The 23,665-nt window shown below is 38.7% G+C and overlaps 1 protein-coding gene across 9 annotated transcripts in view; it reads right to left on the bottom strand.

Moving 5' to 3' along the window:
• adgrl3.1 (adhesion G protein-coupled receptor L3.1) overlaps positions 1 to 23,665 on the bottom strand; it is a 247,436-nt gene that overhangs the window by 104,092 nt on the left and 119,679 nt on the right. For all 9 annotated transcript variants that reach the window (XM_047364449.1, XM_047364448.1, XM_047364452.1 and 6 more), the window contains exons 6-7: positions 18,933 to 18,947; positions 16,876 to 17,664 (exon numbers count right to left, since the gene is read on the bottom strand). In XM_047364449.1, the coding sequence (XP_047220405.1) occupies positions 16,876 to 17,664; positions 18,933 to 18,947 (804 nt within the window). The remainder of the gene's footprint in view (positions 1 to 16,875; positions 17,665 to 18,932; positions 18,948 to 23,665) is intronic.

Raw genomic sequence — 23,665 nt, 5'->3', positions numbered from 1 at the left:
GCTCTCAATTTACTGGTCGGTCTACGTTCCTACCCTCACCTATGGCCATGAACTTTGGGTCATGACCGAAAGAACGAGATCACGGATACAAGCGGCTGAAATGAGCTTCCTCCGTAGGGTGGCCGGGCACTCCCTTAGAGATAGGGTGAGGAGCTCGGCCATCCGGGAGGAGCTCGGAGTAGAGCCGCTGCTCCTCCACATTGAAAGGAGCCAGTTGAGGTGGCTCGGGCATCTATACCGGATGCCTCCTGGACGCCTTCCTCGGGAGGTGTTCCAGGCACGTCCCACCGGGAGGAGGCCCAGGGGACGGCCCAGGACACGCTGGAGGGACTATGTCTCTCCCTGGAGGAGCTGGAGGAGGTGTCTGGAGAGAGGTACATCTGGGCGTCTCTGCTGAGTCTGCTGCCCCCGCGACCCGGTCCTGGATAAGCGGAAGACGACGAACGAACGAGGTTTATTTTAAAGAAATCATCTAGTAGTTGTCCTTTCAACAGGTTCTCTCACCTGAGCAGCGGATCTCTGCAGCTAGTATTGCATGAAGCTCTTTGCTGCTTCTCGGATTAAGACTATCGTCAGTTAAGGTGGGTGGCCATGTCTTCATAGTCTATCACATGAAATTCCAATAAAATGCCTTGAAGTTTGTGATTGTACTGTTACAAAATGTGAAAAAGCTCAATGGGTATGAATTCTTTCACAAGGCACTATTTATACATATAGTAGATTCAAACAGCATTGCACAAACATATATTTTATTTTAGCATTCCTGTTCCCCAGTTGTAACCCTTTTTGTAGAATTAAATGACTGCTAAAAGCTGCTTTTACCACTATTATTATAGAAATCATTCTGCTGTCACTAAGCAATACTTTACTTATTTGTAAGTTTAAAAGATCCCCTTCAAGTGCTTGGAGAGTAGCCATTTGTCTTCCTAGTGACCATGCATTGCGAAAGAATACACAGTCTACAGATATTAGATATCCATCTCTTCCTAACTTTTCCATTAAGCTACTCTTCAGTGTCACTGCAACAACAACACAGGACATCTTGGGGGTAAAAAGAAAAAGCATTAGGAACAGCATGCATATTTGTTCTGAATGAACCGTAAAGAGATTAACAATAGCATAACTTAACTTACTGTTTGGGTATTAAGGAAATTAGTTTTGCAATGGATAACAGAAAATTGCTCAAATCCAACAGAGTTTGAATATGGACAGAATTCACACAGGCAAGCAAGTAAAGGTGACAAAGGTTAGTCTAATCAGTGAAACGGTTAGTCTAATCCAGTGAAAGATGGCCTCCACTTTGACCATTAACTGCTGTTGTTCTCTCCACATAAGCTTGTTTCCAACATTCCCGGCACTGCTGCTGTTTGATTGTAATCTGGTGCCTAGTAGGAGAATGGACGTGATGCACGAGCAGAGGGGAAGAGAACGAGGCGTGTAAGTGTGTGTGTGTGTGTGTGGGCGCGTGGGGCCTGTGTGGGTGGATGTGTGTTTGTGTTTGTGTGTGTGTGTGTGTGTGAGGCAGGAGTGGTTGGGGTGAAAAACAAGGGAATGTAGTTTTAAAGACAAAAGACATTCTCTGCTTGACTTCCTCAGGAAATGGGACTCTGTGATTTCGGCCATTAAGAGTTCAAAGGTGAACCCTTAAATTCCTGTAAACTGTGGCAAGTGGCAAGTAAAGGTCATTACTTTTATCTGTAGGCTGACTAAACAAAAGCAGGATTTTAGTCTATGACAAGAGTTTGCCCAAAGTGTAGTTCTGTTGGATCTTTAAATATTACTTCAAACTGTTTTGAACTTGATAAGAGCTAAACAGAGGCTGCTAAAGAACTTTGGTAAGTTTCAGAAAATGTACATGTTGGCAGTATATAAATGAAAATATTGTGACAGTTGTTAGGATTACATTTTATACTCGCCATAAGTCATTCTAAGAATATAAGAGCTATACATTTATATTTTAAAGGTTCAGAAGTAAAAAATAACACATCAGAAAATTAGTTTTGTTTTGGGTTCTACTATTGTTAACCAGTGCTGTAAATAATAAGTGTATTTTATGTGAGTATGTTTTTTCTAATTAGAGTTTTAGAAAAACTAAACACACTCTTGCTACTTCCAAATAATTTAAGAGGCAAAATATCAGCCAGAGACGTGCAACTAATTCAAACTTTGGGTTAACTGATAATCAGCAGGTTTGACCCCTTTTATAAATGCTGAAGTTTAGGAGTTTTACTGATCTGGAGTATACAGATATATGTTAAAATAGTACCAAGGAGGATAGACATCAGCAGTGAACCCGTTGCTGCGCAAAAATCTGGGAAAGATTTATAGTAATTTCCATACTATGGTGAGAAAAATTAAGTGGAAAACATCTATAACAGCATCCAATATTCTCAGGAGTCCCTGCAAATTTGCCTGAAGATTAGACAGTGAACAGAAATTGCAAAAAACCCAAGAACTACATCTCAGACATAAAAGGCCGAACAGGACAATCAGAAAGACTTATTTGTAAAGCGCTGTCAGGTGAAAGCTTTCAGGTTTCCCTCTGAATGACACGCAAAACTTCTTGCCCTTTGGACAAACAAACAATAGTAGAGATGATTGGCCATTATGCACAGCGCTGTTTGATGAGAACTAAAGAATAGTGGTGAAGGTCTGAAAAGTGATTGTATTGCATTCACAGGTCCAGGCCACCTTCCAGTCATTGAGTTGACCATCACCCCATATGTTTGTAATGGGATATAAGCATTATAGGGTATAGAAGATTGAAGCAGAAAAGAATAAAGCTGTTGAAATGAACAAATTAAAGTCCAGACACCCTGACTGAAATGCTGTTGAATAGAGCTGCTGACCACAAAGATGTCAAATACTGATAAAAATGTATACAAAAAAGACATCCTGGTATTTCTGCCAAAGATGGCTCTGCAAGCAAGAGGTATACCAAGTTTATACCATGTCTGTAATCATAGAAACTATTATTGCACAGCACAGTAGAGGATTCATCCCAATGTCAAAAAACAGTAACTTGCCTGTAATCTACCCACAAAACCAGACAGAATGAGTTTATAGGAGATGTTTTTTAATTTTTATGGTAATATATTTAGTTTTTTAAGTACTTTTTGTGTTAATTTACATTTACAAAAGTACAATCTTTTAGTAGTCATTTCTCATTTTCCCCATCAGACCTCTGTAGCATCTTCTTGAGTGTTGTGGCTCCAGTACTTGTAAAACATTTATTGAAATGTATAAATACCTAGAAAGTCATTTATGCTCACCTTGTTTATGTTGTATTTTATTAAAAATAAAGCCTCATATCATATGTACAGTTGGAATGTGACTTTTATGGATGTTATAGAATACAGTACTTACCTTTTAAGCTGGAGAGCTAAGCAAACACTTTATTATTACTATCCTTTTTACCTTTCTTTCCATAGGACTTTCTTTTTATTATAAGGCAAGGCTGTTGTTTCTATACATTACAGTGCCATCCCAAAGGGTAACAGTCAAAGAATACCAAGTAAAACATTTGTACAACTTCAAGTTGTAAGAATTTTTACAGACAGAAAATAACAAAAATTTGGTATGTTGGTATGTTAGCTGTTTTAGCCGCATTCGTCCAACCCATCTTCAAGAAGTGGAAAACATGAATAATTTTGTGACTTTGTTGGGAAAACTTTCTAAAGTGTAGCAAGACAGACTGGAGGTGATAAATTATTCAGATGTTTCATCGGAGCCATGCTGCTTGCGTAGGGCAAAGTCTCTATAATATGCATGTAAGAAGACATGATGAAACAGTTCCATAAACAGCAGAGAATAAGTCAGCGCTGGGGGACCGTGGCTGAAAGAAAGGGGTGATGCGAACACAAGCGACTTTGACTCTGACTTTACATAGGCATTCCTGCACCAGGCCTCTATAATATATACATCTGAGTGTGCTTGATGAAATTACCCTGTGTGATGTGAGAAAGAAGTGGGAGCAGAGAAGGAGGGCAGATTAGGTTCGAGATAAAAATGACAGAAAAAAACAGGAAAACAATGAGTTTTTAAAAACATTTATGAAACAGAGAGGAAATTTTAGGATTCCTGCCATTGTGAGTCTATGTTTATGTGTAAGAAACACAGGGAGAAAGAATGGCAATTTAACAAGGAAGGAATAAAAAAAAAAACAGACTAGGCCTTTTGCTTCTTTGTAGTATCAATGGAGAAAGAATTCACATTCATAAAAGACCATGCCCTGCCGTATTCTACATCTATAGTTTATTCTGAGAATAAACTAGAACGCTATTTGTCAATTGTTTCGCCCAAACAAAACCTCCTGAGATGGTATTAGAAAAGCAATGGGAAATCAGCTAAAAACTGATTTTCAGTCAGTTTTTATATCAACTCGTTCTGACCCATCGCTCTGGCTGAAAATTTAAAACCAAAATTATTTTTTGATCTATGGGTTAACTATACAGGTCCTTCTCAAAATATTAGCATATTGTGATAAAGTTCATTATTTTCCATAATGTCATGATGAAAATTTAACATTCATATATTTTAGATTCATTGCACACTAACTGAAGTATTTCAGGTCTTTTATTGTCTTAATACAGATGATTTTGGCATACAGCTCATGAAAACCCAAAATTCCTATCTCACAAAATTAGCATATTTCATCCGACCAATAAAAGAAAAGTGTTTTTAATACAAAAACGTCAACCTTCAAATAATCATGTACAGTTATGCACTCAATACTTGGTCGGGAATCCTTTTGCAGAAATGACTGCTTCAATGCGGCGTGGCATGGAGGCAATCAGCCTGTGGCACTGCTGAGGTCTTATGGAGGCCCAGGATGCTTCGATAGCGGCCTTTAGCTCATCCAGAGTGTTGGGTCTTGAGTCTCTCAACGTTCTCTTCACAATATCCCACAGATTCTCTATGGGGTTCAGGTCAGGAGAGTTGGCAGGCCAATTGAGCACAGTGATACCATGGTCAGTAAACCATTTACCAGTGGTTTTGGCACTGTGAGCAGGTGCCAGGTCGTGCTGAAAAATGAAATCTTCATCTCCATAAAGCTTTTCAGCAGATGGAAGCATGAAGTGCTCCAAAATCTCCCTGATAGCTAGCTGCATTGACCCTGCCCTTGATAAAACACAGTGGACCAACACCAGCAGCTGACACGGCACCCCAGACCATCACTGACTGTGGGTACTTGACACTGGACTTCTGGCATTTTGGCATTTCCTTCTCCCCAGTCTTCCTCCAGACTCTGGCACCTTGATTTCCGAATGACATGCAGAATTTGCTTTCATCCGAAAAAGTACTTTGGACCACTGAGCAACAGTCCTGTGCTGCTTCTCTGTAGCCCAGGTCAGGCGCTTCTGCTGCTGTTTCTGGTTCAAAAGTGGCTTGACCTGGGGAATGTGGCACCTGTAGCCCATTTCCTGCACACGCCTGTGCACGGTGGCTCTGGATGTTTCTACTCCAGACTCGGTCCACTGCTTCCGCAGGTCCCTCAAGGTCTGGAATCGGCCCTTCTCCACAATCTTCCTCAGGGTCCGGTCACCTCTTCTCGTTGTGCAGCGTTTTCTGCCACACTTTTTCCTTCCCACAGACTTCCCACTGAGGTGCCTTGATACAGCACTCTGGGAACAGCCTATTCGTTCAGAAATTTCTTTCTGTGTCTTACTCTCTTGCTTGAGGGTGTCAATAGTGGCCTTCTGGACAGCAGTCAGGTCGGCAGTCTTACCCATGATTGGGGTTTTGAGTGATGAACCAGGCTGGGAGTTTTAAAGGCCTCAGGAATCTTTTGCAGGTGTTTAGAGTTAACTCGTTGATTCAGATTATTAGGTTCATAGCTTGTTTAGAGACCCTTTTAATGATATGCTAATTTTGTGAGATAGGAATTTTGGGTTTTCATGAGCTGTATGCCAAAATCATCCATATTAAGACAATAAAAGACCTGAAATATTTCAGTTAGTGTGCAATGAATCTAAAATATATGAATGTTAAATTTTCATCATGACATTATGGAAAATAATTAACTTTATCACAGTATGCTAATATTTTGAGAAGGACCTGTACTTAAGTGTTTCAAGGCCGCAATAACAGAAAACACTGCTCACTGTTAAAGTTGATCAGTGAACATCAGTGAGGTGTTTGAAATGAAGTTAGAGAAAGCACAGAGATGTAGGATTCAAATGTGCACTGTATTTCAAGACATGTCTGTGGTTCTTTCAGGTTGCAAGAGAAAGAGCAAGACTTCTATCAGATAATAGGAAGTTACTCTATTTTATCCTTTGAAACATTTAACTTCTGCCATGGATTAATATGAATTTGAAAATGTGGCAGCCTTTTGGAACTCTTTAGATTTAGGCTTTACAGTCTTTAGGGAATGGATACGGTTAATGTGGCTTTAGTAATGCAAAAGGTGCTAATCGCTAATATAAGATGCTGAAGAGAGTTTAAACAACAATAATTTTTTTATTTTCTTTTAAACAGTAAAATCCTGTTTTCCTTTGTCTGCTCGCTTGCAAACACACCCAGTAGTGTTTCTTAAATTGATATATGCTATAGGTCTAAAAGAAAATTGGTATTAAGCTCAAATCAGTACTGGCAGCCTGAAGATTTATACCTACTGGAGATTCTAAATTCGCAACAAAATTCTGATTGGTGCATATCTGCATGTGTTTTCTTTTTTCATTTTAGTCAGTTTTTATCAATACTTTTTAGGACTTTAAACACTAATTCGTCATGTTTTTTTTTTTTTCTTAAATCTTAAGTGTTTTTTAAGTTTGCAGTGCTTTGTTTTCTGTCCCCTCAACATTGCTGCAGTTCAGTGATTAATTCAAAATTCAAGATATGGTGTGGATTTTTGATACTTAAACATAAATTTGGGTTATACATAAAAAGCACAAACTGCATATCATTTTTAGTCAAAGAACACAACATTTTGCCTGAATAGATCATTCTGAAGTGTAACACCGTAGAACCTTTAAAGGCAAAAAACCAAAGTCTCATTAGAGAAAAGAACAGACTTCAGCAGTTGCAGCCAAGATTCTGCAGTCGGTATGTCTGCAACTGCTTGTGGATATAGGTACATGTCTGCAGAAGACACTCTGCTGACACCTTTGTGTGATGGATCCTGTGCTTGTGTTTAATGTGGAAGTTCACTGCCGGGGTAGGCTGTCAGGAAGTGCGATTGTAGCTGGACTGTGACTGTGAACAGGGTGAAAACTGCAGAGTAGTAAAAATGACGGGTGGTGTCATCATGGAGGTTATGCTTATTACAATGTCAGCATGTTGTTATTAATGCTTAATTAATCTCTGAGAAGAAAGCAATACTCAAAGAGCATGCTCTGTGTCTCTTATTAAACACCCACACTGTGGCGTTGTCAGCAGGTGTATGCTGATCTGCCTGAAGATCAACCCCACCTCATCTTTACATTTAACAAGAACCATCTGCCTTTGATGATGAGAGGAGTGCACTGAAAACTAATGGATTCTTGCTACTTAAACATGTGACTGATGGCATTAATTGTGAAGTATATTCTTCATCTGCATCCATTTTGGGATGATTTTTTCTTTGGCTGTTTGAATTGTATCACAGCCTCAGTCAGTTGATGGAGAAAAGGCTGCCAAGATTTTTCTTTAGCTATATCAAAGACAAATTTCGCTGTTAAAAATGATCCAGTTGCAAAAAATCACTATTTTTAAGGAAAAGCTATTTTAAAACTACATTTGGCAAACTAAGAGCAGTGTAACTCTGAATAGAGTGACTGGTAGCCTTACCTGAGCAGATAGCCGACTAAGCAATAGTTAAGATTTTTAAAATTAGATTCTGTGACCCTAATATCAGAAGTAGTTCCCCCACTTTTTCTAGAAAAATATAAAATGCAGGTATAATCCAAAACAGATTTTCAGACAAAAATATACACAATCTCTTTGATGTATCAAAGAAAACCTCCAATCTAACTCTCTAATATAAACAACTGTATATAGCATTCATTATACAGGAGAAATTATGTTTACGATGGACCTGATACTCTCTAAAATCTGCACACATGCTGACAAAACATTCTAGACTCCAACATCTATGGTCTGTGGCTCTGCACCCTTTTTAAAACTGAATACAACATAATTGTTATATATAAAATAATGAATAAACAAATCAATAAAATGTCATACTGCAGTAAGTCAAATATTTATATCTATGATGCTGGTATATCAGCAGGTATTACAACTATAGGAGTTGCACCCATGGACATTTTTGCTCACTGTTGTTTTAAATAGCTAAAATCAGCTAAAACTAATTGACTAGTTGTTATATTCCTACCACTAAGAGGATTTCTTCATTTGACTACACATATACACTGCAGGGCAAAAACACTTGAGAGACAACAGTCCAATTCATTTGATTTCAAGTAAAGAAGCAAACAGAGTGGAAGACTAACACAAAAATATCAAATTTAATGCCAGCCATTTTTACTATGGAACTAAAGTAAAAGTAACTATAGCAAATAATGTTTTCTTTTTCTGCTCTTCTTTCTACAAGAAGCCCTACAAACTCAAAGTAACTGGTTAATTAGCTATGTTGTCTCATTTGGTAGCTAGCTTGGAGCAGGTTGGTAGTTTTACCAAAGTTAGACACACTAATTATCCAGCTTGTTGCAAAAGTTTGTTCAAAAACAGTGTTATCTTTTAAATGAAATAGTCCAATAGATAGATAAATTATTGCCTTCTTTGGCAGCAAAGCAATGGCCACATGTGTTTTTTCATTAATGGAAAAATTCCTAAACAGAAATCTTTTAAACATTTGGGAAGAGGTTTAGGGTACTCTTTAATTTGGATATTATAAACAGTAAACTAACAGTTTGCACCAGTCACACAGAGGTGAGAGGATTATTCTTTACTGTACACAATCAGATAAATCTGTGTGCAGTCTCCCACTGAGATGTCAATGAAAACAGTCCAAACTGTTGAAACAGTCTAAAATCCTAATGGCTTTGAAACTGATTGTTAAAAATTGTGATTTATTTTAAAACCCTAAAATGTCCACTGCTAGATTGTCAGACGTAAGAGTGTCACTTACTGTATATACATGTCTGGAATATAGACTCATCCGTTAAAAACACCAGTCATCCATGGGCATCTTTAAGGCTATAAATTATTTTAGGCTATATTTTGACTAGTTCCTACAATTATTATGCCTAGAAAATATTTTGAAAACTGGACTTTTTTGCCAACAGGTCCTTTCAAAATTTTTGTCTCAGTTGTACAAAATCAGGCTTGGTTAACCCTTTATCAGCCCCAACCACTCGTTGGACAGACATGAATAGACATCTTTACATGGACATCTTTTCACGTTCAACTGCAATTGCATGTTGTTTGCATTGAAAGCCCCATCATTTATTTTGTATGTTTAACTAATTTGCTTGGGGGGATGGTACAGGCAAAGTACACACACTGTCAATTATAGTGTTTAAATGAAGAGGTCTTTACATGATGTCTACAAAGTGTACAAAACTACAGACACCAAATTCCACCACAGTTTTATTATATTATACTCAACCATTATTATTATTATTATTATTATTTATTAAACTAAGATCAAGCCAAAATAAAAAGGTTTGTGAAATATTCTTGCTTCTTTGTAGAGTACCACTAAATGCAACCCAAGATACACATAAAATACAAAAACCTTTAAATGTAATGGGGGTATACTTTCTACTATACCTTTACTTCATTGTTTAAAAATCCCTGGCAAAAAAACTAAATCCATACTCTTGGAGGAAGTTTAGTCAGTTGTTTAACTTTGTGGTTTTGCACAAAAAATACATCAACGTAATTAAATAACTGATTATGATTATAACTAATGGCACAGATATTCTTTAGATCAACTAAAGGAAACAGTTGTGGACTCCTTTTGTTTTGTTTTGCTGTACACTATAACAACTGACTTAGGGCTCTGGGTCAATGGTTCCATTGCAAATTTGTAACCTCATTTGGTACCCACCAATTGCCAATTTGTCCTTTCCAGCTTACAATTCATATCTGTAAACAAAATGTCAAACCAATGTACTTAAACCACTGCATATACATTTATTTTACTGGGTAGTTGATTATTTTCATGAATTATGGAGTTACAGTACACATAAAAAGCCTAAATCTCAGGTTTAATTTAATTAGTGGGGGGGCAGAACCAAATAACTTTTTTTCTGATCCCCGTTTGGACCAGTTAACAGAATCTGATCAAAGCAAAATAGCTCTGAGCTGATTTATTGGAGTCACATTTCTCTATAATTGATTGTAAATAGATAATAGAAAATCACTTTAAATTGTTGTTTCTGAAAGCAGGTACAGAACGTTATTTCACTGTAAGGAACTAATTGATGCATAATCAGTAGGTAAAGCCCCATGGCAGACGGCTCCATTTCATACCCAGTAAAGTTGGGTGCAAAATAACCAAAACTACAAAGGTACGAAGGAGCAACAATTTTTGAGGAGACCTATTTCCAGAATCTTTGCCAGGGTTTGTACCTTAGTAATTGAGCTTCATATGATGGTATTACTCTTTTACTTACTTACTCTTTTTCTGTGACCTCTTTCCCACCCATAGGCTAACTGCACTGCTCTGTCACATACACAGTGCTTTGCAGAAGTATTCAACCCTTGGCATTTTTTATGTTTTGTTGCCTCAAAACTTAGAATAAAAATTTATTATTTGAGAGTTTGCACCATTTCATTCACAGAACGTGCCTACAACTTTGAATATGTATTATTTTTTTATTGTGAACCAAAAAACAAATAGGACAAAATGACAGAAACTTTCAGCGAGCATAACTGTATCCCCCTCTGAGGTCAGTACTTTGTAGAGCCACCATTTGCACCAATTACTGCTGCAAGTCACTTTGTAAGTCTTTATAAGCCTGCCTCATCTTGCCACTGGGATTTTTGCCCATTCCTCAAGGCAAAACTATTCCAGCTGCTTTATGTTTGATGGTTTTTGCTTGTGAACAGCAATCTTCAGGTCTAACCACAGATTCTCAATTGAATTGAGGTCTGGACTTTGACTAGGCCATTCCAACACATTTAAATGTTTCCCCTTAAACCACTCAAGTGTTGCTTTAGCAGTATGCTTCGGGTCATTGTCCTGCTGTTACGTGAACCTCCCTCCCAGTTTCAAATCACAGGCAGACTGACAGATTTTGCTCAAGAAAATCGCAGTATTTAGCACCATTCATCTTTCCCTCGACTCGGACCAGATTCCCAGTCCCTGATGAAAATCATCCCCAGCAACTATGTTTCATTGTGGGGTTGGTGTTCTTGTGTTGGGTTTGGAGCCAAACAGCATTTTTGTTGGTGGTCAAAAAGCACAATTTTTATCTCTTCTGACCAGAGCACCTTCCTCCATACATTTGGGGAGTCACCAACATGCCATTTGGCAAAAACGTGCCTTCTAATTTTTTACTTTAAGCTATGGTTTGTTTTCTGGCCACTCTTTTATAAAATTCAGGTCTATGGAGTGGATGATTTATTGTGGGGCTATGGACAGATACTCCAGTCTCTTACCTTTGGTCTCTGTGCTGCCTCTCTGATCAGTGCCCTCCTTGCCCGGTCCGTGAGTTTTATTGGGTGGGTTTGTTGTGGTACCATGTGCTTTCCATTTAAAGATGATGGATTTGATGGTGCTTCAGGGGAACATATAAGATTTGGATATTTTCACCCCACCCTGACTTGTACTTCCCAACAACTTTGTCCCTGACTTGTTTCTAGAGCTTCTTTTGTTTCCAGAGCTTCTTGGCCTTCATGGTGTGATCCCTCTTTCTTAGATGTGTTTCAGCCTCTGGGGCTATTCAAGAAGTGTGTGTTACTGCTGAAGGATCACGTGAGACTTAGATTGCACACAGGTGGACTTCATTTTACTAATTATCTGACTTCTGACGGTAATTGGTAGCAACAGAACTTTTCCGAAGCTTCAGAGCAAAGGGGGTTATTATTTTATTCTTGTTCATATAAATAAATATTTTTTTATTTCTTAGACTATTTTGTGCAGATTCATCACACTAAACATTTAAATTACTTGTTTGAATGTAACAAAATAGGTCAAAAGCCAAGGGGGCTGAACATTTTTGTATGGCCCTGTGATCTGTTATTCTTCAATCTAATAATGTTCACACTCACCGAAATATTTAATTTCACATGATCAAGTTATTACTGACTCTGATATACTGGTAATTCCATGGTAATTGTCAAATGAGCAGTCGGTGCAAGTGCAAGGGAAAAATAGTCCTCTCCTGTGTGTATTTGACACAACCAAGCTGTATTACAGAAATGACATGAGGTGCTGTACAGTAAACTAAACTGCTGAGGCGTCTGAGTGGATAGACATCAGATAGACATCATCTTGCAAAGTATAGATGGCGATTTTGGATGCAGGCAATTGAATAGTTGTTTTCAAACATTTTCTGTAACAGTTTTCATTATTAGAACATATTGCAATAAAAGATGCATAGGGTCATTTTTAAAATGACATCGTTACTTAGTTTGTCAAGCAAGGCCCAAACAGGAGTCTCACTGCAGCAGGTAATGTAGCAGTATGCATTAAAGCATATTTTCTCACATGAAACTAGAAATATTTTGGGGAAAACTAAGAATCGCTGTTTTTCTTCGTTATCAAAAAAAAGAATGTTTTAAATATAATTTTTAAGATTTTTTAGTCCTTAAAACCATTTTGAAAGAACCTCTAATAAATGTGGAATATACCATTCAAAGTTTGAATGGCAAATATATTGTGGTTTATATGCTTGTCTAATTCAAAAGTAGTCCTAATCCTGAAAGACACTAAAAAAGCTACCTTTTCAGGCTTTCACAAATGTGATTATAGTTTCATTTTTCTCAAACTGTGTTTAAAATATCACAATTCAGATCAATCAGAATCAATTCAGAATCAAGTCCACTCCATATTTATTAAAATAATTACTAAATAAGCCCTTTAGTTTACCATTGAAGACAGATGCCAGCTTTACCATTGTTAGCGGCTAACGGCTAACCAGTTATGTTATCTTTAGTGCTTACAAATATTTTGGATCTTGTATTGGACTTCTAAGTAACTAATCCATCTATATTAAAAAATAGCCATACGAGCAGCGGTGGCGCAGAGGTAAAGCATACGACTCATGTATGGAGGCTAAAGTCCTCAACGCAGCCATCAAGGGTTTGAATCCCGGCCCATTAACCTTTGCTGCATGTCTTCCCCTCTCTCTCCACCTTGTATTACTTGTTGGTACTTTCTATAAAGTAACCTGACGATTACTTAAGTAGTGTTTTCTGTTATTATTTTTGTACCTGGCCTGCAAAAGTTAAGTTTGCCAAGGAAACTGTGCTCTTTTTCTGGCATGCTGAAACCGAACAATCCCAATGTCTCAGAGGGAACTCTTTCAAACAGCCTTCCTTTGTTATCCAGCTGGGTAGACACAACTAAGTAATTGGTGCTTCTCTGTGGTTGCCCAATTACTCTCTGTCCTCAGTGGCCAACCTCGTCTCTTTCTTAGACCATGGCCCATTTCCTGTCTCATTTCATATCTTAAGAAGTCCACATAAGCGAAAACAAAAACAGGGAGTACATTAGGCTACATCAGTAATGAGTTGAAACCTTCTGAAAGACTTTTTTCTCGCTGTGTCTCTGAATAGACTAAGAAAAAAAGAGCGGGGAAAAAATACTAAAGCTGGAACATAGTACGTTTTCTTGCAGCTTTTTAAAGTATGCATTTGAAGGGATAGGAAACATTAACAGGCTTTCTTCCCTTCAGGTTTGGCGAGCATTACGACCACACAATACTGTCAACATGCAACAGATGAAACCTTCGGAGAATTGATCAGTCACTTCATTTTCTGTAGAATGAGAAAATCATGTAGTTAAGGTAGTTAATTTATTCCTCCCTAAATGAGACAGGGGAGCAAGGGGGAACGTAAAAAGAGTGATGTTCCATTGATTGTATGTATTTATCTCCCTCTGGTCAGCACTCTGGCTTGTTGCTATGCACTGGAGGTCATTCTCCACACTGAATCCCCATTGATCTACTCTTTAGAGCCTCCTGAGACACTGTGAGCTCCATAATAAGCACGATGCCACCTAAATAATAAATAAACATTCATGAATGAAACAGCAACTTATATTGTAAATTAATTAATATGTGTGCATACTCATCATTATGCACATTTAACACACACACACAAACATATTTTTAGAGCATAGTCTCATACACACACAGCCATACCCACAAACACACACACTGATCGGTAGAAACCAAGTTTACAACTGTCTCTCTCTCTATAATTTCTTGTACTGCGCTGCCTAACTGCATGTAAGAGCATGCGTTAATTCAGACATCATTTAATAAGACACGCAGCCAGACTGCCTTGACCACTCCATAGAAAGGTGCTGAAAGGCAATTACGCTGGCAAATAGGCCTTTAGGCTCTTGGGGCCGAAGCCCTTCCATCCATCCAAGGGGAAAGATGAACGGGAGGTTGGACTCACAACTCATACCAGAGCTAAAGTGAGACACTCTTCAAGTTAGACAGTATTTTTGACCCTGTCGAATGGACACAGCAACAGCCGCTGAAAATATAATTTTTTTTTATTTAAATAAGCCAACATGCAAAAGTCAATTACGTTGTACAAGAGAAAAAAAACTTGCATTACAATTTTTTGACTAAATACATGAAGGTTTCAAGTGTGTTCCAGCCACAGGAAGGCTCATTTATCTTAGCCACTCATCAAAATGGAAAAGAGAAGGAAACATCCCATTCAGCTAAGGCAGATGTTTATTGATCTTAAGTCAGAAGATGGATCCATGAAAACAACTTCTAACCAAACCTGGACATATCTACAGTTTGAGCAATAACTGTAAAGTATAATACAACTGGAAATCCAACAAATAAGTCTGGATGGAGACGAATTTGTCATGCCCAGCACACAGTATTGGTAATGAGGATGGTAAGAAAAGCATCTCCAAAGCTCACTGTAGCAACTGCAAAGCAACTACAGCAAAGATTATCACCATAGGATCACCAAGTCTGCATAACAACCAAGAAATGCTACCTAACTGCTAATCAATTATTTGGTTGGCATGCCAGGAAAAAGGCATTTAGTCATGCCCTTACAAATCTAAATGTGTGGAGTGTGTTAAACTCTAAAGAAATCTGACTAAGACTGAACTTTACTGCAACAAAACACGGAAGGTTCATCTACTTTATCACAAAGCATGAATATTTGAATAATGCCTCATACCCACTGTTAAGTACAGAAAATGATCTGTGATGCTATTGGTGTGTTTCTCTTCCAAAAACCTTAAAACCCTCAGAAGGATATGGCATCATACATATTCTGAAATACTAGGAAATTTTAAACAAAAAATCTGGTAAACTCCATGAGTAAGCTTAAAATTGCTTTTCATTGGGTCTTCTAGCTAGATCAAGACCCAAAACTTGTGGCTAAACTTGTGACAGAAAAATCAAACTTCTTCGATGGTCATCTTTGTCTCCAGAATTAAACTGCATAGAGATGAGGTAATCTGTAGAGCAGAGATCTAAAGAGCAGAGAAAAAAAGAGGGGACCTAGGACTCCTGATGATCTGAAGTGATTGTGCTGAGAAGAACGGACAAAACATCCTCACTGTAAGCTTAATTTTATTAAATCCCGTAGGTAGAAGAGAAGAGTAAGAGCTATTCAGCAAATAAAAGGGCGTAACAAAGTGCTAACATCTGCAGTGCGAGAAAGTAAGGAGAAGAGGATGGGCAGAAATTGTGTAAAAAAACAACAGTTTTTTTTTGTAATTTAAATTGTTTTGCCCTCTGAATAGATGTACCCAAGTCAAAAACTGAAAAAAGGCAAATATGTTGAAGGAAAGATGTTATAAGTGTTTTTTTCAGGCTCGAATTAAAGCGAATAAACTGTTGCATCTAAATTATTCATTTTAGCAAAAGGTTCTGGAGACTGAAATCGTGGCTCAAGTTTTGTCATTTTTTTAAATAAAAGTAAAGTTATACTAAGATGGTAAACATCAATGACAAATAACATGAATTAGAGGGCAGATGGTAGTGTTTTAAATTCCCTGCTATATTGGAACAACATTTCATTGAAAATTAAATATCACTGACTTCTGCTTCAGTAATATTAGGTATGGAACAACCATTGCAGAGTTCTTAAGGTGCAAAAGGTGACGATATTTCATAGAAAGCTCATATGAATGGGGCAAAAGCAAGCTATAATAAACGTCAAACACAGGCTAAAGCATATTTTATCCTAGACTGACATGAATGTCTGCATCTAGGATGAACAGAAACCTCAAAGATGCAGACATTTTGGGATACATTCTTTAAAAATACTGAGCAGTCATGGGAACAAGAGAAAGCTGGCAAGAGGTGCTCTACAAAGGAAGGGTATTTGAAGCTGAACATAGCACTATTAGAGCAATATTATTAGGTAGAGATCTAGGTGTACATTTGATGTATTTTATTTCTAGCAAGACTGCTGATATCTCCATTTTCTGTTTAGGAGCAGTTGTGAAGGTATACTGGAGCTGATTTATTTGTCATTTGGGTTTTCTTTTAGTTCTGAACACATGCATTGTATATTGCAGGGAGAAGGTGAAGAACAGTCATAACTGAGAGTCATGACAGCACAGATGGAGCAATCCTTTTTCTACTTTTTCCAAGTAATTTCACAAAATTAAGTACTGAAAGAAGATCAGTGCCTATAATCATTCTATATGTCACGGCAAAAAAAGGATTTGTCAATAAAAAACCTTATGTGTATTTTAGGTCTAGGCAGAAATGACAGAAAAAATGAGAAGCAATGCAATTTTTTTGAGAGACCCTCAGTTGCACTTACCATTGTTGCCAAAGTCCAGCGAATATTTGACCACATGGTAGTTATTCCACACGTAAAGCAGGTTGTCTCTTGGGTTGTAATCCACAGCAGCTATATACTGGTAGGAGTTAGGGAACGGTATGTTAACTGTCATTTCCTTGCTTTTGTCCGTGTTGTACATGTAGTCGATCTTGTTTCCCGTCCCCTCATTGTCATCGTCTTCATAGACAGTCTTGACAACGTATAGTACGCCGCATATCATGAAAGCATTGGAAGCAGAGCGTTTGTCATAGCTGGTGTCCCACGAGCCCTCAATGCGCAGTGTGTAAGGGTTGAGCTGGCTCACCACGATGCGCCCGTTGTTCTGCTCTGTTGCGTAGATCACCCACAGCCCGTTCTCATCCACAGCAAGGTCGATGTCCGACTTGCCCCCCCAGCGGTACGGAGAGGTGTCGTGGTAGTTGGCGTTGGCGATAATGGCCTCACCGCTCTTGATGCGTGTGCGCAGGTCAAACTTGACAATGTTCCGGGTGCGCTCTTTATTGAAGAATAGGGCACCATCATAGACTACAAAACCAGTCCCATCCACGCGATGTGGCAGTTTGTACGTGGTGGTGGGGCGACCTGCGATGAAATCCTCTTTGGACGAATACTCAGTTAATGTGTCCGTGCGGTAAGGGGTCCAAGGCATATAGTATATCTTATCAGAGGCTTGAAGCGGGTCTTTGCACCATGCACCAGACTGATGGTCAGACTCAAAGAGATGTTCACTTTGGTACACTCCCCGTAGAATGCCCGGGCACAGAAATACTGAGGAAAAATAAAGATATTTTCACATTATATTTATGTACTTGGTAATATATGTCAAACATTTCCCTACAGAGTTTGTGCTCTGTTTGTCTGCATTATTAATTGCATAATTGGTAGCCTGGACAAGCCTTCCTACTTCTGCAGCCCATACAATTGCCAACATACAGTATATCAAAATTAGAATCATCACCCATACTTGGTATTATTCTATATTTTGTTGCACAGTAGACAACACAGAGGACCATCTCTCTCCAGCAACTGATCGTGAAAAATGCAATACAAAACTCATTTTGTTCATTTCTTTTCTCACTACTGACAAAACAGTTTTGTCAGTGCCCCTCCCAAGACCGTGATGCCCCAGGTGGTGAGCTATATCACTCAAATGTCCTGAGGGTGGCATGGATTACAAGTGAATCATGATACTGTACCTTTACTCTTTTTGTTAAAGCGCTGCAACAGCATCCCTTCCATTCAACAGATTACACTCTGCTCTCACAGTTATGTGATAAAGAGAAAATATCACCCTTTGTTCTTCTTCCACTCTTTCCTGTGGTTGCCCTTCCTTGCTCCCTCCTCAGTTCCTCATTAGCCTCACAATGCTTCCTCCACTTCTCTCCCTTTCTATTACCGTCAGTCAGCGCCAACTGCAGAAGCGGGCACATCTTTTATCGTCTGCTGTTTTTGCAGTTGCTACAATAACTATTTTTCCATTCCATGCTCAGCCTTCCTGTCGAGGAATACTGAGGTCATGTTTTATGAGGGATGTGGGACACACAGCCGATTCTGGGAAGCGGCTGCAACCAATCATAGGAGCCTTTGTAATTTAAGTGGAATGCTGTCACATCGGTGCGACAGATACAGACATGCCAGATGTGGCAGATGTGGTTTTCCCCATTCTTCTCCATAGTCCAGATTTCACACGAAAAGCCTGGCAATAGTGACTGAATAGTCACCGGCTTTTCAAAGTACTGGCATCAGTTCAGCTTTTGAAATATTAAATGTCAATGTAATTCTCTTCTCAATGGGTCATTATAAAATTGTACTCCAATGGCAAGTTGGAGAAGTGACATTTTCCACAATAGCATGGAATAATCTGACCCTGGAGTTTGTCTAATGAGATGCTGTGTTTCTAAATTTCCACTAAATGCTGCTTTACTATACCAGGGTAACTTTGAAGGAATTGTCCTCCTGCCAAAAGTACAAAGCATTAATTTTATCAAAAAGTGACACCCACACCCTGATTTTGCACGTGTGTTTGATTGACTTACCTTTTTGTTCTACTTCTGCAGGAGCCACGGGCAAAAGATTTGAAGAAGAAACAGAAATAAAGAGAAGGGAGAGAAAGAGACAAGAATAGATTAATGATGTAATAATAAGGAAATCATGATAATACAAGCTGGGATCTCCATAATCGTCCTCATATTTCATCCTAACCTTGTGAGAGTGCCATGATCGTTTCCATGTGTGATTGGCAATAACATTACATAAGCGTCTGAGGAGGCTGCACTGCAGCAGGAAAGCTTTCTGACAGGATCGCATATGTTGCACATACGCATATGGAGATGGGAAGCAGAAATGCACATGGGAGACAGACATGCACAAACACAGAGAAGGAATACCCGGATGGAGCAGGAGCTTGGCATAACACAAGGAAAACACACGCATGTTCGCCGTGCCCCTGGTGGTCTCACCCTTTTGTGCAGAACAAAATAGAGCAAAACAAAATGACCTGATATAATGAGCTCTTTAACGTATGCTAATAGCCGTGGAGCAATGAAAACTAGAAAACTGATGTGATTAGAGCGATTGCATTTCAGTGGACCAGCTAAAAGTGCTACATAATAATGTTTTCTGAGCCACAGTGGCTCAGCTGGTGATTTGTGAATGGCATGTCATTTTTGTGAGAATGGGTGTGCAAACATCTGTGTGTAGAGGTGGAAGATAGGTTGCTTTAACATCAAGACTAAGGGTGTAATTACACATCCAGCTCACGGGATGAGAGAATGCATGACATTGGGTTCATCAGCAAAATACAAGACAACATTTAATCAATATCTTTACAAAAATTTAAAAATCACAAACTTTGTTTTAAAGATCTAAAAAATTCCAAACCAGGTCTGACCAGTTGACACATTGCAGTTTTAAGCATGTCTAATTCTAAGGTGGTCTTATAATGCCACAAAATCATCAACGATGTTCTCTTTTTATTATTTCACAAATGAAATAAGGTTTCATATGTATTCCAGACAAATTAAAAACTGTGAAATAGCCATTTTAGCTTAGCACCAATAGGATGCTTAAAAAATAAGTACCAACTTTAGAGGCTAATGCTTAGTCTTTGGGCAGGGGTAGAGGGAGACTTTGCTAATGCTAGGTAGCCTCCTCTCTGTATTGTCAAACTTCATTGATAATTTAACTTGTGACAAGTTTTCTTTTTTGTGTCCAGAAAAACATGCAGGAATAGATGTTTCCTTTTGAATGCTATAATAATAATAATTAAGTGTTATACCTGCATCAAACAGACAGAGGTAAAGCAACAGCTTAGGTGCACTGCTGCCTATTTTAACCTATTTTCTCCTGTTTAAACTGCTTTACACCCCATTTTCATAAATTTATTGTAATTTGGCCAATGGCAGGTGCAAATTTTTACTGAATTGTGCTCTTTGAATATTGCAAGACCTTATACAATGAGATATTGGTACACCATAACTCAACACCAATGATCCGTCAATCAAAGACGAGGCACAATCTGCAGAGCTTCATGGGACCCTGCAGTGAAATGTGTGTGAATTTCATTTCACCTTGGTCCCTGAGGGACCAATGTGGAATATGAACATGGCGGAAACCTAGTCCTGCAGGCAGTGCCCTCGTGTCTTTCAAGACCATTAGAGACCTGCTGCATGGAAGTAGTCCCCCGAGAGCAGGGGGGAAAGGAGGAATGAGAAGAAAGAGAGAAGAGTCCTCAAAGGAAAACAATTTCGCAGAACTTCTGCATGACACATGTTTATATATAGAGCACATGCACCACATTTTGTGGTCTGCATGTATAAATTCTTCAACACACTTATGCTTGAACTCATCACCAAGAACAAGACTAACACAAATGCATGTCACACACACACACACACACAAACACACACACACACACACACGAACACACATACAGGCAACCATTAAATCTTCGGCTCATGAAAAATGCATGGTAACTGGTGCAGCTTAGCACAACTCCCCGATAAATAAGCAATCTCTGGAAGAAGATCGTGTTGAAGTCAAAACTCAAAACAAGTGTTCACATGCATGTGTGCCTGTGTGTTTGTGAGCCGTTTTGAGTTAAGATATAAAATGGTTCACCGCATGCAGGCAACTCCCTTGTGAGGAGAACTGGGAAAGGAAGCAGATAGCCTTTGTATGCAGTGGAGTGAGTATGTGTATGTATGTGTGTGTGTTGTGGAAGGACTGATATCAGTAAACTTAAAGGGATTCAGATAAAAGGTTGTAAGCAGAGATGCATTGATCAGAATTTTGTATTGAATATTACTATAAAAGTTTCCCTTTAGAAGTTACATATACTACATGAAAATATTATATAAGAACAGTATTTAGGGTTGAAATATTATTTAAAACAAAGATAAAACGATGGCAGAGTTGACTTCCTAAACTGTTTTGAGCATCTCTTACTAGTGATTATTGTTGTTAGCTCTGGTAACAATACTAAAACTGCTGTTGCTTTGTGTGTATTTTAGAGAATTTAGATCCTTACTTTCAATCTGAGATTTCCTAAATTTCTAAATCCAATATTTTCCATAACAGACAAAAGTTGATAGTTCGAAAGCATATAAGAGGATCTTTTCTTAAATACGTTCAGCCTCCCCATTATTTGCTGAGTCTTGCTCTCTACTGCAGCCTGACCTGCTCAATAGGTGTATTGATTGATCATTTTAGTTGGTCCCTGAAACTGAAACTAACAGCTAGTCTGAGCCTGTATGGCTTTTTAAACACTAGTTATTTTAAAAAGGCAGAAGTCCACTTTGGACTTACCTCCTCTCGGACTAGATCTTAGCTTAAGCCTCCAGGACCAACTTAACTTTAACCTTTTAACAGAATCTCACTTCAAAATCTTGAATTAACCATTTAATTCAATAGCACTGACTCAATGCAAAGGGAGACATTGTGGGGCAAAGGATTGATGCCACCACAACAACAATGCCTTAAAATGACCAGAGGCTCTTACGCAGCCTCCAACAGAGCAAAACATGTAGAGTTCAAGGTGCCCAGCAACTAATAGATTTCAAATGAAAGTGTTGCAGACAAGTATACCAAATGGCACAGAAAATGTCAAACAAATGCCATTCAATTTGTAACGCTGCTCTGTGTTTCACTAGATTAATGGATGCCTCTGCTGTGGAGCTTATTGCAAGATTTTTTTTTCCAGGTGTCTCTTTTTTTAATCTCTAGAACGAAGGTAAGACATCAAACTTTCTCATAAGATCACAGACGTTCATTTGTCAGCATGCGGGACTCGACAATATATGTCAGAGAGACATCTATTGAAACCTCAAGGTTTTGTCAACGGGGGCTCTCGAAAGGTGGTTGATGCAAAGGAATGAGACGTTTGTCTCCACTGCCGTTAATTTAGCTACTGAGCGTAGCTAAAAAGGAGAAGAGCGGAGAAGGAAGAAAACAATTATGGGCTGTGACAACTTTGCAAGAAAATGTCCTAAACTCTGAGAGAACATCAACACGAAAGCAGCGTCTGTCAGTGTCGTCCCTAACAATATTCAGAACTGAATCCTGCAGAGGAAGCGGCAGGTTTTTATCTATCCACCATCTCTGACAGATCATTTGCAGAATTACCTACTGTACCTTTGCAGCTACAGAAGAAAACTATCCTCATTTATTATGAGCAAGGGTATGAATGAATATTAGAAAACCATAGCAGAATAATAGGGACATGTCACCTATCTCCTGTCTAATTTAATAAAAATCATTTAGTCATTCATTAAATCCTGCATTAAAATATTTTATTATCCGATAAAGGGCTCTACCTTGGATACCATCCATGTTTCTACAGTTCTTTTCCGCTTTTTCCTACTTGCACACAAAGACAGAAGCAATACAACCCTAACTGTGCTGCAGTGTAAAGATAATTAGCATTTTTATTGAAAACGTATGGTTTATTGAGGAGGTGTTCGTCTAGGAGTAGAGATGGTGTGTGCTCGATTCTTGTGAGGCGTGGACGAACTGTGGCAACAGCAGCCTCATAGCGATTATCGCTGATCTCCAATCCATCCGAGGGCCGGGCCCAAGGTCATTTCTGGACACGGACATTTTCTACTTTCCTTTCTCCATTATTCTACCCTCTCCCACCCCGTTGTCCTCATATCCTAACCTGCCATCCTGTTTCATTATTACACTCCGTGCTTTCCTCCTTGTCCGTTCTCTCCATTACCTCCTCTGTATTTCCAACACTTACGTCCCTCCTTGCCTCCCCCCACCAAGCCAAACCCTGTCCACCTCTTGCTCGCCGTCTTTTATCAGTTAATTCGTTCTCTCTGTTCCTCGTCTAACCCATTTCCCCCTATCTCTGTCTCAGCTGTCGCTCCGCCATCTCTCCTTCTGTTTTCTTGGTTCCTTTCCCATCTTCCCTTCTCTTACACAGAAACAACTGCAGTTTTTTCCCAGACAAACACACATACAATACACACGCACTCGCAATCCTAACGGTGAGTGACTGTTTCCAGGACAACACATACACACACACAGCTCATCTGGTGTCATCATGATGAAGTTATTCCAAAGGTCCAACCCGACAGAAGTCCTTAATTGGCCAGACAAGAAGGTTGATTGTATCTTTTAATTAGCTTTCCTACCAAGCCAAGTTCTATTGTTTTAAATAGACTGCATGGGTATTGCATAACATATCACTGGCTTTCCTGATTAATAATCCCTAATTGCTGTATAACAGCAGCTGAAAGAGTAACGGTATGCTAAATGAAGATAA

The sequence above is a fragment of the Girardinichthys multiradiatus genome, chromosome 5, assembly GCF_021462225.1.
Source record: "Girardinichthys multiradiatus isolate DD_20200921_A chromosome 5, DD_fGirMul_XY1, whole genome shotgun sequence".
In the NCBI taxonomy this organism is placed as follows: domain Eukaryota; kingdom Metazoa; phylum Chordata; class Actinopteri; order Cyprinodontiformes; family Goodeidae; genus Girardinichthys; species Girardinichthys multiradiatus.
This window is presented reverse-complemented; position numbering and strand designations above follow the sequence as displayed.